Source organism: Chondrus crispus, genomic scaffold (assembly GCF_000350225.1).
Source record: "Chondrus crispus Stackhouse genomic scaffold, scaffold_128, whole genome shotgun sequence".
Lineage (NCBI taxonomy): Eukaryota > Rhodophyta > Florideophyceae > Gigartinales > Gigartinaceae > Chondrus > Chondrus crispus.
The window spans coordinates 203,878-215,078 of NW_005179001.1; the positions used below are offsets into that span (position 1 = coordinate 203,878).

The window sequence follows — 11,201 nt, forward strand, 5'->3', positions numbered from 1 at the left end:
ATCCTCACGCAGTACTCCCCGCGCCCCGCCCACTCCCTCCTCCCCATCGTCTTTGTCTGGATCTTCATCCCGCTCATCGACCTCGCCATCCCGCCAACTCGCACGCACCCGCGCCTGACCCACGCCGAGCTGCGCCACCTCGAGTCGCGCCTCTCCTTCAAGCTCGCCGTGTACTCATGGTGCCCCGTCCAGCTGGCCATGCTTATCTGGGCCGCCTCACGCGTCTCGCACCCAACCGACGCGCCGGAGGGCCTCCGCCTCCTCGGCCTCGTCTGGTCCACGGCCCTCATCGCCGCGGAGGGCATCAACTGCTCGCACGAGCTTCTGCACCGCCGCTCGCGCCCGGAGCGATTCCTTGCCCATCTCCTGCTCGTCTCGGTCATGTACGGTCATTTCGTCATCGAGCACGCCCGCGGACATCACTTCACCGTCGCCACCCCGCACGACCCCGCCACCATGCGCTTCGGCGAGAGCGTCTACCGCTTCCTCCCGCGCACCATTCTCGGCGGCTACAAGTCCGCATGGCGCCTCGAAGTTACCCGTCTCACACGCGAGCGCGCCCCGGTCTGGGGCCCGCACAACGCTATGCTGCGCTACGCTGCTGGCCAGGCCGCCTTCGTAGTCGGTTTTTATACCCTTTTTGGCATCCCGGGCCTCCTGCTCTTCTTGTTTCAGGCCACCGTCGCTATCATATTACTCGAACAGATCAACGCCATCGAGCACTATGGCCTGGAGAGGAAGGCCGTCGCCGACGGATACGAGCGAGTAGGCCCCAAGCATAGCTGGGACGCCCCGCACCGCGTGTCCAGCTACCTCCTGTTCAAGCTGCAGGTCCACGCAGACCATCATTTGCGTACGTTTGCACAAGCCCCTTTTCCTCCCTGACCTTGCGCTCACACGAGGGAGAGAGAGCTACAAGAGAACTGACGACTTGGACTGCGTGTTTTTTTGTGCTTCTCGTGCCGCCGCGTTCGCAGACGCGTCAAGGAGATACCAGACGCTCGAGCTCACAGAGGGGAGCCCTATGCTGCCCGCGGGCTATCTGACCCTAGCCCCGATCCTGCTCGTGCCCCCGCTGTGGAGGGCCGTCATGGACCCCGTCCTCCTTGCGTACCGCGAGCGCTGGCGCGCCGAGGAGATCGCGCAGGCAAACGCCGCCAAGAAGGAGTGAAGCTGTGTCCCGTGTCTAACCGTTTTGCTTGCATAGATAAACAAACGTCCTCGAACCGTTTCGCTTACGATTCGCGAAGGGGGACATCACTTTGCAACTCACCCGCCCACTAGTTTTCGTTTCGTCGATGCCGACTGGGCAGGTTTCGTTTCGTCCGCCGCCCTCTTTAACCTCTCTCGTTCAATCCCGGCGACAACTTGCTCGACCGTTCCCTTGGCTCCCGTCCGCATTCCCGCCACTCCCCCCTCACCCTAACACACGCGCTCCTCTCCATGCCGCCATGCAGCCCTCCTGTCACGCTCTCCACCCGCGCGCCCCCTCGCTCTCGCTCTCTCTCCCCACCGCGCAATGTCTCCCCTGCCTCCTATCTCAAATCCGTTCCCCGACCCTCGTCCCGACTCTCCGCCGCGCCGCCGTTTCCCTTCTCCGCGCCCTCGCCTCCTCGCCCGACCAGCTCCTGCACCGCGCCCCGCACCTCGCCCCCGACATCCTCCTCGACCTTCTGCGCGCCCTCTCTACCCTCTCCGCCCGCCGCGACGACCATCTTGCCGTGGAACTCCGCGCACTCATCGCCCACCTCGCCGTCGCCTTCGACGCCGCCACGGCCCATCCTCCAGACCCGCATGACCAGCACGACCTCCGCCCCAAGTCCTACGCGCTCTTCGAGTTTGTCGCCGCAAATGCCATCGCTGCCGCAATCGGCGGCGGGCCAGATCCCAGCTTGCTGCACCAGCCCTCGTCTCGCCACCAAGTGTTGCTGCTTTCGGCCCTGCTGCACGCCGCGCGTGTCCACGCGCCACTGCGCCACGGCACCGTCTTTCATGCCCTTTCGGCCGCCGTGCAGGGGAGGGGAGTCCAGCTTGGACGCCGCATGCTGGAGATGCTCCCCGCTGCCGATGACATGTTCGCAGATGTTGCCGATGTCATGTGCTCCGTGCTCGCAGTGACAGATTGGCGCGACCTAGATTGTTGCGTCCTCATTGCGGCTGCCGTAAACGCTATGCCCCAGAGACGCATAGTCGAGGCAGAGAAGATGCTGCTTGATGTCGTTTGTGCGCTGTGGCAGAGGGCTGTAGACGCAAGTTGTAACATCGAAGAGATGACAGAGTTGGCGACAGTGCTGATGACGTGTGACCATTTTGTCGCCGTAATCAAAGGTGCCATCTTATCACAAGATCCTGACACCTCAGAGAAGGCGTCAAATATCGTACGTGCGATTTGTCTCCAAGGTCCCGACATTTCCGAACATCTGTGCACCTCGGGCGTCTTTGACTATATCGTGGAAAGCATTCGCGAGATCACATTGGACGATGGCAACCTCTCCACGGAGAAAAGGAGCAGGCTTTCGTACGCGATACACTCTGTCTCTGCCATCGTCGCACAAAATCCCAAATGCCTCCCTCCCAAGTGGTGCTACTGCTTGGATGTCATCATCTCGGCTTGCCAACATGTGTGTGAGGAGAACCTCGCCCATTTGATAACGGAGGTCATCGGTTGTGCATTCCACTCTGCTCCCGTTCAAGTGTTCACAGATGAGACAATTGACAAGTTTGTCGCGTTTGAAATGACCCTTTTCACGAAACTGTGTGACGAAACCTCAGAAGCCTACGGTAAGGATAAATACAATGGAACCAATGATTATTCAACGGCTAAGGATATCATTGCGACAGGAATCAAACATCTCACGAAGCTCTTTCACCGATACCAACCGAGTGTTGATGCCATGCATTCAGTGCTTAGGATCTGTGAGAGCTTTGCTCAATCTAGAGCACATGTCCCTTGCGTCTTTGATCTTTTGACACGGGTTGTGGGTCATTTTGGGGCGTTTTGTTTATCCCCCAATACTAAGCCATCAGCAGATATTTCAGCGATTCACCATCTCGGTCAAAGAATCCTCTTCATCATCTTTGACACATGGGCAGGTACACTGGAGACTACGTTACGTGAATTATCAGACCCGGTGTTGATGTTTGAATGCCTCGCTGACTTTCGCTCGTTTCTTGACATGCTCTCTACTGCTTTGAACCCTTTCTTTGTATTGTCTGGCTGTTGCTCCCTCCAGGATCGAGATGGCATGTCTTCATGGTGCTGGCAATATTTCCCGCCGAATCGAGTTTGGCATATATTTTCGGAGCTGGAAGGGCCCAAGTCGCAAAAGCGCGAAGGCACGAAAAGCATGAATCACGAGTGCCCAGTCTCATCGATGCAGATGTACCTATGGCGGATATCGAGCTCCAGAGACGTCCTTGATAGAAGTTTCTCAACCCATATCGACACGAGTGAGGAATCGTTTCTTCGCAGCCTTGCATGCGGGCAGCACACATCTGAAGACATTTCAATGATGATTCTGCAGCGTGCAATCCAGCTTCACGCAATTTCAGGCTTGAGTGCTCCAGATCTAGTCTCTTATGCCCTATGCACAAGGCTTCAAAGCCTCGTTGCGAAGAAACAAGAATCGATGTCATCAGGCATACTTGAATCTATGCGGGGGGTTGCATTCATATGCGTAGATTGTAACCTGAATTTTCGGTTGATGAACATTCCGTCCGAAGCTGTCATCCAAGCTATGGAATGTGAAGACTTCGACATCTCGACTCTTGGGGATATGAACATCTTTCGAGAGAACGCGCTACAAGCCAAGCGTGGTCCTGCAGATGTACTTGGTTGGGACAGACTTTCCACGTTTTATCACTCGCTCAATAGTCAGGATCATTCTCATACAGACGCCGTATGGACTATACTCTGTGAGAATGCACATGCCGTTGAGAGTCTCTGTTATGCCACAATGAACTCGAACTATCCACAGAATATAGCCAACTTTCTGCTCGACATGCTCGATGCTCGCGGCGTGGACAGCAATATTACCAAAGCATTCGATAAGGCGGGGGCCGCCAAAATTCTTTGCGGAGCACTGGAGCAGCTGCCAACTTTGCTTTCTAACACTTCCGCTGTGGTTAATACTGGAGTGGATGTAGATTCCATGAGAGAACGAGCGAGAGTAACGTGTTTTCTCCAGATTTTATCTGGAGTTGAGTTTTTTTCTGGCGCTCCCCCACCTTGGGCTCTCACAAGACATATCTGCGAGACTGTGCATTACGAGGCCGCACGAAAAGACAAAACATCTGAGACATTTGTTTTTCTATCAGCATTGTTGCGCGGCTTAATCGACTCGATAGCACTGTCCAGAGAGTCGAAGACAATCACATACTTACGTCAAAGCGGGATTTCTACGGAGTTGGTTCAACTCTTGAGGCTCTCCAAAGAAACAAGCTTGTTTCGAGATCAGACAACCTCCATGGCAGCTTGTCTTCTCGTTTTAATCCTTGAAGGTACATCCCATGGCAGTGGCGCCGCATCTCTCATCGCATCATTTGCGGATTTCTTGACTGATCTCAGTTGTTGGGAGGGGCTTCTCTGTTCATTCCCAATGACGGCAACTGGAGATAGATTTTGCAAAGTTACGAATTGCTGTTTTCTTCTCGATCGCATCTTGAAATCGTGTCACATCACCAAAGAAGGCCGTCATATTCTGTATTCGAGAAGGGTCATTATACCACTTACAAGGGCTGCGTCTTCCTCGGATGCCTTACTTGAAACAGCCTCAATTCAAGTCCTCACTACTATGATGGATATTGATTTCTCTAGCTTTTACGGCCACTCCACTCTCACGCTTTTTAGAATGGTGTGTGTGCGGAACTTGAAGAAGTTGTGCGCGGCGAAGCGTGAAGAGCTTTCTTGCACGGAATTTGAGTTTGGGCGAACATCTGTGACATGCGGATATGCCGACGGGATTCTGAGCGAACTGAAGAGCTCCCTGCAGAATATGTACCCCAGAAACGAAAAGGATGATGTCTCTACATCTAGTACAGTCATGATTCCAAGTGAAGTATCACTGTTAGTCCGTGAGATAAGCAACCGGCATGAACATGTGCAGCGCAACAATAACTGCGATTCTGTCAAATATTGCCCCGCTTCGGATTTCAGCAAGAACGCTGTGAGGGAAAGTTCGAGAGGCGAGGGAGAAAGCTTTCCGTTAGCTCGAACAGTTCAAGTACTTTCTGGAAGGTACTCTGTAGCTTTGACATTATCCAGTCCCAGCAAGAACATAACTTCGATCAGTTAAATCTGATCGTTAAACAAAGTGCACCAGCTTGCAGATTCGAGTGGTTTGTCGAAAGCTTATATTGTTCTGTCATTTCTTTATTTCACCCGCCGAGGGGCCGGTATTGGAGATGCATAATCGAGAGGAGTTGCTACTTTAAACGGAATCATTTTGTATGCAGACCTTGGAAATCTCGGAAATGAGCGAACAACCAATATCAGGTACTCACCAGAGCTTCACAAGTAAACAACAGCCCGCAGATTCCCATGCCATAGCACTCGGCACCACACACACGAGTTGTGCAAAGTGCCCAACTTTTTGGATGTTAGACTTGTAAGACCAGAATACAACTCATCATGAAAGACCTGGGAGTCGCGAGATATTGCCAGTTTTCATGAGTGTTCTGAGCTGCCTAATATTGCTGTTACTTTCGCCTCGGCAAACTTATCAAACCGCGCAGACATAAAGTCTTTCCCACATTCATTGCAGCACATACTTGAGTTGACAAAGGCCTTCACTAGAGTAAAGGAGGGTACAGAGTCCCATGACTCACAAAATCGCCGTCCACCCACCAGACCTCAGAGGCCTGTAGCCATGCTTGATCCCAGCCTCCAGCATTGCTGGACATTTGTTTCAGTATGTTTGTGGACAGCCAATCACCGCTGCACCATACCCCCTGCACCCTGGTCCTTTAATGGCCCTTCAATGGCCCTTCCATGCCCTCGAAATGCCGCCCAACGCAGAATGCAAATGGCCCCCGTTTCTTCTCTCTAGTGTCTACTAGTCACGGGGTCCGATGCCCCGCTTCCAGCTTTACTCGTCTTCGGCTCTATCTATGTATATGTCTCGGACAGCCGGGAGCAAGAGATGGCACGGCCGCGAAGAATGATCGCCGAAAAGGAGCAGGAAGTCGCTCCTGAGACGAGAGGAGTTGGAACAAGCTCGAAAAGAGCCCAAACAGGCAACTGCTCGTGTTGAAGACTTTTTGAATTTTGAAAGAATAATCAGGGCCGGCGTGGACATTGCGCAGGGCGTGAAAGCTCAGCTACTGAGAGTTAAAAACACTTTCAATAAATCTCCAAGCTTCGATGGAAGGTGCATAAGCCGTTGGCAACAATGTGAACCAGCTAAAAAACAGCTACAAGAGATGGCCGACGCCCTCTATCGCTGTTATGAGGAAGTGCGCACAGTGAAACCGCTGACTGCCCTCGGTAGGGAGGCGAGAAGACTCCTTCTGAGAGACCTTACAGACTTGGACAGTTCAGCAAAGACGTCTGGAAATTGTTCTGGGAAGCACTCGAAGGCGAAAATTAAAAAAGAGTAGCAGTTGGGAGTAGCTGGATTTATTTGTCACAGGCAGATTAAATTCATACTACTTAAAATGGAAAGCACGCATTGCATTCATAGAAATAGGATCGAGGGGCTTAGAATTGCCCAACTGAACACCGTAACACAAGGCTGTGCCCACCATGCGGACTTCTGATATAGAAGCACTCAAACATTACTTAAGTTAGCATAGCTATGAAAGGCGCTTCACTCTTAAATAATAATAGCATCATGCCATGGCTGTTTTTTAAACGACGAAAAAATTTCGAAAGTTTTATACGTGAGGCGTTCAGCACGGTTCCTGGGCAGAAAACCAGCCTTTCAAGAGCTCTAAACGAGAAATTGAAACCTTGTGATTGCGTATCTAGTCTCGTGTTTCTGCACCCCAGAGCTTTTCAAATATAAGTCAGGTTCGCTAGATTGGATGTCCACATCATCTACCGAATCTCTCGACACCACATCGAGAACAACCTCAACAAAGGGGTCGTAGAGAATTGGTTCAGGAGATGGCTCAGTCTTGAAATGCCAGGCATATTCACTCTGTTGAACGTTAAGAGGAAATGTAAGGTAGTTGGGTTTTGTACGAAATCGATTCTTCCATTTCTTGTCATGATTTTTTACTTGAGAGCTTTTGTACCGAAGCGTTACGACCGATTTCTTCGTGCATATACTGTACAGAAGCGACTCTCTGGTTGTAGTGCTCTGCTGTGTGGCAGTCTTGTTTCAAGCAGTTCTAAAGCGCAAATTAATTTCCACACCGCCACTGACTCTGTATATACCTATGCTCCGTACATACGCAATGTATATGCAGTTGTTGTGAAACTTAAATGCGACATATACTTCCCTGGGGTCATGGGAAATTTTCAGAAACTACAGCTGTGTCAAGGATCTTGGATATCCAGGGTAGAAAGCAACTGGTGATGAAGGTTGCCCAGCCAGCAATTCTACTTCCCCCATCAAGGTTCGAAACTTGCTACTCTTGGCTCTCCTTCCATCGACTTCGCTGGGGTTGGATTCAACTAAAGTTAATCAATACGAACGAAACTATTCCTCTGGAAGATATCATATCCAAACACACTGCCTGTTTTGTACATCTGCATGCGTCGTGAATGAGCGGGATGATTGGGACCATGGTCATCAGGGTGCCCAAAAGCGGCCTTCATATGAGACGTCGTTATTCGTTCCAGCCAGTGGCTGGCCCGGCTAACAGGCACAACCCGTCAGCCGGGGCAAATACTCCAACGGTCGCTATTTGCGACCGTTCGCCTACACGCGCTCGTGGAGAAAGCAGCGTACGGGACAGGGATGGTAACCTCTTAGACGGACGCATGCGCATGCGTCCGCTCTGAGAAACATCGCCTAGTCTACATAAGCAAATAAAGGCATCGCTCTCCGAAAAAGGAGATAGAGCGAACTGGCCAACCTCCTTGCCCGAAGAGTGCATCCGCACCCTTCTCATTCCATCGCGCCACTCACCAACCGAAAAACCAAATTGCCATCCTCTGTAGTGCCTTGACCCCGCGATCTGTCACACTCATATGAACTTGTACAACCCTGTACTAGAAGCAATATTCGCTCCTGCCTGATGAAATTTTTAGCTCTGACTGGACAAATTCAACATCGTGAACAGTGCAAGACTTTTGGCATCTGTAGATATAGAAGTTCCTTCCGAAGTTCAATCGTATGCTCTTCAGCGAAATACATCCAGGGAACAAGCTCGTTTTAAGACGAAATTGGAGTTACTTCTCACAGTCTGATGCGCCTTACAGATGTGAAGCTGTATTTATCACGAAGCGCGTCCATGAAAACAATTCCACAACTGGGAGACAGAATGCCTGTAGCCGATCTTGGCGCCAGCTCATGCATCGAAGTGTACCGCATTCCAACGTTCCAAAACAGTACCGATGCTTGCGGACAAGATGTGGAAGAATTTTTTCTTGATCCCATGCCATACCGTTCTTTATTGCATTAAGACTTGGGGAAGGTATTACAAAAACCTTGATCCGTGAAAGTCATTTCAATCGGTCAGATCGTAATCGGGCTCATACTGCAATGATATAAAGGGTGGTATTATGTCTGCATGACGAGAGTGAGTTCGAATAAAGGGAACAAGCAAGGAACAAGCCGTTCAGTCGCGAGTTCCAATGACCGAATGTACCGCAATATATATTTTCACGTGACGCAGAAAAGTACCTCTTCCGCCGGCGGAAGGGTGTTTCCGTGAATTGTCATTTGTAAATTCGGTACATTCCTATGGAGTAGATAGGCGTGGCACGAGTTGGGTAATCATAGCGAAGAGAAATGAGCTAGACACCAACCGTTTGCACTGCAAACTCGTTTGTACATACCTGCAAACTTTGCAGGTATGTACAAACGAGCTGAAACCCCTTGTACATCAGAGTTAGGATATTGGTGGACTTCTCGTAACTGTTGCTCAATTTTTGTCCGTTCACAGTCTTCAGTTGTGTGCTATTGTATGGACATTCGTCCAAAAACATACCACAGAATAATAGTCCAAGGTTCCCAAATTAGATCTTGTACCGTGGTCCCCGCCATGTGTACGTGTACATATGACGGATGCATAGAAGGCTTTGCAGTGCACATCTAGGTACGCCCGATTTTGCAGTGACAGGCATGGAATGACGAATGAGATGAAAGTTTTCACACGACAATATTCGTTATCAGAGGCAGTCGCAACAGGAGCGGGAAGGACAATACTGCAGCATGTATGAGCATCAAGATTGTGTTCCTGAGTGGTTCTGTTTTGTGAACCCAAGGTATTTCTCCACTGTAATCTGGAAGAAGACGAGGAGTTCGAGCGGCCCTCTTCATGAAGAGACTCGCATCACACGCAAACGCTCGGGGAAGTGGTACCCAGCATTAACGAAACTGATGATGTTACGGTGGAGGATGCTCGGCGTCCACATGAGCCCGTTCGCGCTACATTTTTTTTGGCAATGACGGTAGAAAATGAAGCAAGCACTCATACGTGCGGATAGAGAAATAGCTGATCAAGGTGCGCTGCAAAGGCCCTTCAGACGTTGAAGGTAAGCGCCTGATGAAGACGGTAGGGTCACCACAGCAAGGATCTGGTGGTGGGTGACAAGACAGCTGGAACACAGTGAGTGTGAAGAAGGAGGAGGGGAAGTGACAGCCAGGAGCAACTGCCCTTTTGACAGTCAGAGATGGCCCTTGTGAAAGGAGATGTCCATGCGAGAGATGATGGCGCCTCGAGGGACACAACCCATCGTTGATTAGGTCATGCCATGCGGGCTCGTTTTCCTAGATTTCATTGGCCCACCTAGTGAATTCCTCTGACAGATTATACCTATTGCGCTGACAGTACCAAATGCCTGTGTCCTGCCGGACTCCTCTGACACACAGCCCTGACAACCTTTTTACAGTGCCTCCTACGATATAGTGCTATAGCGTGACATACCTCTAGCTATGGCACTATTGGGGGGATGGCACTATATAAAGGAGGCTCAAATACGTATATTTGGGGACAAAGCACACTGCAAACATAAACACAACAAAGCCTGTATAACACAACTAAATAACTTCATCCTTTGAGTACTGAACCAGGCCGGATGATACACGTGTGAGCTTATGATAACCTGTGCCAGAGGGTGAGCCATAGCACTATATAGAGGGAAGCACTACTAAAGTAGGCACTATTGAGCGACCCCCTCCTGTACTGGTATTGGGTATTTATTTATTTATATTGGGGGGCCGTGCACTTCCACAACACCCTGACCTCTCTCTTCTTCACCGAAATTTCTGCGTGCGACATTGCAATGCAAGCCTTTCATGACATCCCGTCCACAGAATGCAGCCTTGTGTGCAAATTGCAGTCACTTTGACGATTGCTTGGCAATGCCACATTAGGTTATTGCGTCTGCACCCGTGTACCAAGGGTACCGCACTGTACGATTCCACCTGACGTGAGCATTTTGAGGTAAATTTAATCCGCTAAACGTACTCCTCATGCCTCTCCGTGCCTCGACATTGTGAGAATAGTGCCAGTTGTGGCAATAACCATGCCGAAAGAACACACTTCCCAGTCATCACTATCCGTCGCGTTCTCAATTCCCCTTCTTTCGTACTGACATGTAACTCGCAACTTGTGAACGTCGCCGCACCCTCAATTTGCATCCTGCCTGGTCGCTGCCATGTGAATATTACCAATTTTTGTTTCGTCTGCTGCCATCCATGTGCTTTGATGATGACGAGGCCACTCGTCAATCCCACTGGGAGTGCAATTTGTCTCAATTCCACTGTAGTCCATTTCTTTTCACTGCCGCTCTATGTTTACGAAATCCTGCGCCCGCGCCACGAGCCGCACCACTAAGATCATCTCAGCGACGTCCACGCAGTAGAGCGAACCTCACTGTCCCTCCCACCTTGTCTTTGACGGACAGGCCCTCCATTATTCAAGGTCGGGCCTCTCTCTGTCTATTGAGAAGTATGATCTTTCATCACTTTGCCCATTTATTTTGCGTGAGGTACTTGATGGAAGTGGATACAAGAATGTTCGGCCCCGCTCATACCTTACGTGACGTATTAAATGAGGTTGTATTCTGACATTGCACTTGCGATGAG

General features: G+C 50.7%; 2 protein-coding genes across 2 annotated transcripts in view; one reads left to right on the plus strand and one right to left on the minus strand.

Annotated features, from left to right (window-relative positions):
* Nucleotides 1-305, minus strand: part of CHC_T00002162001 (hypothetical protein) — a 468-nt gene extending 163 nt beyond the window's left edge. The window contains exon 1 of the mRNA XM_005713376.1: nucleotides 1-305. This exon is cut by the window's left edge and continues 163 nt beyond it. Within this exon, the coding sequence (XP_005713433.1) occupies nucleotides 1-305 (305 nt within the window).
* CHC_T00010276001 (Alkane hydroxylase) lies at nucleotides 199-1,171 on the plus strand. The gene is made up of 2 exons (XM_005713377.1): nucleotides 199-853; nucleotides 978-1,171. The coding sequence occupies exons 1-2, from the start codon at nucleotides 199-201 to the stop codon at nucleotides 1,169-1,171; spliced, it is 849 nt and encodes a 282-aa protein (XP_005713434.1).
* Nucleotides 1,172-11,201: the final 10,030 nt, after the last annotated feature.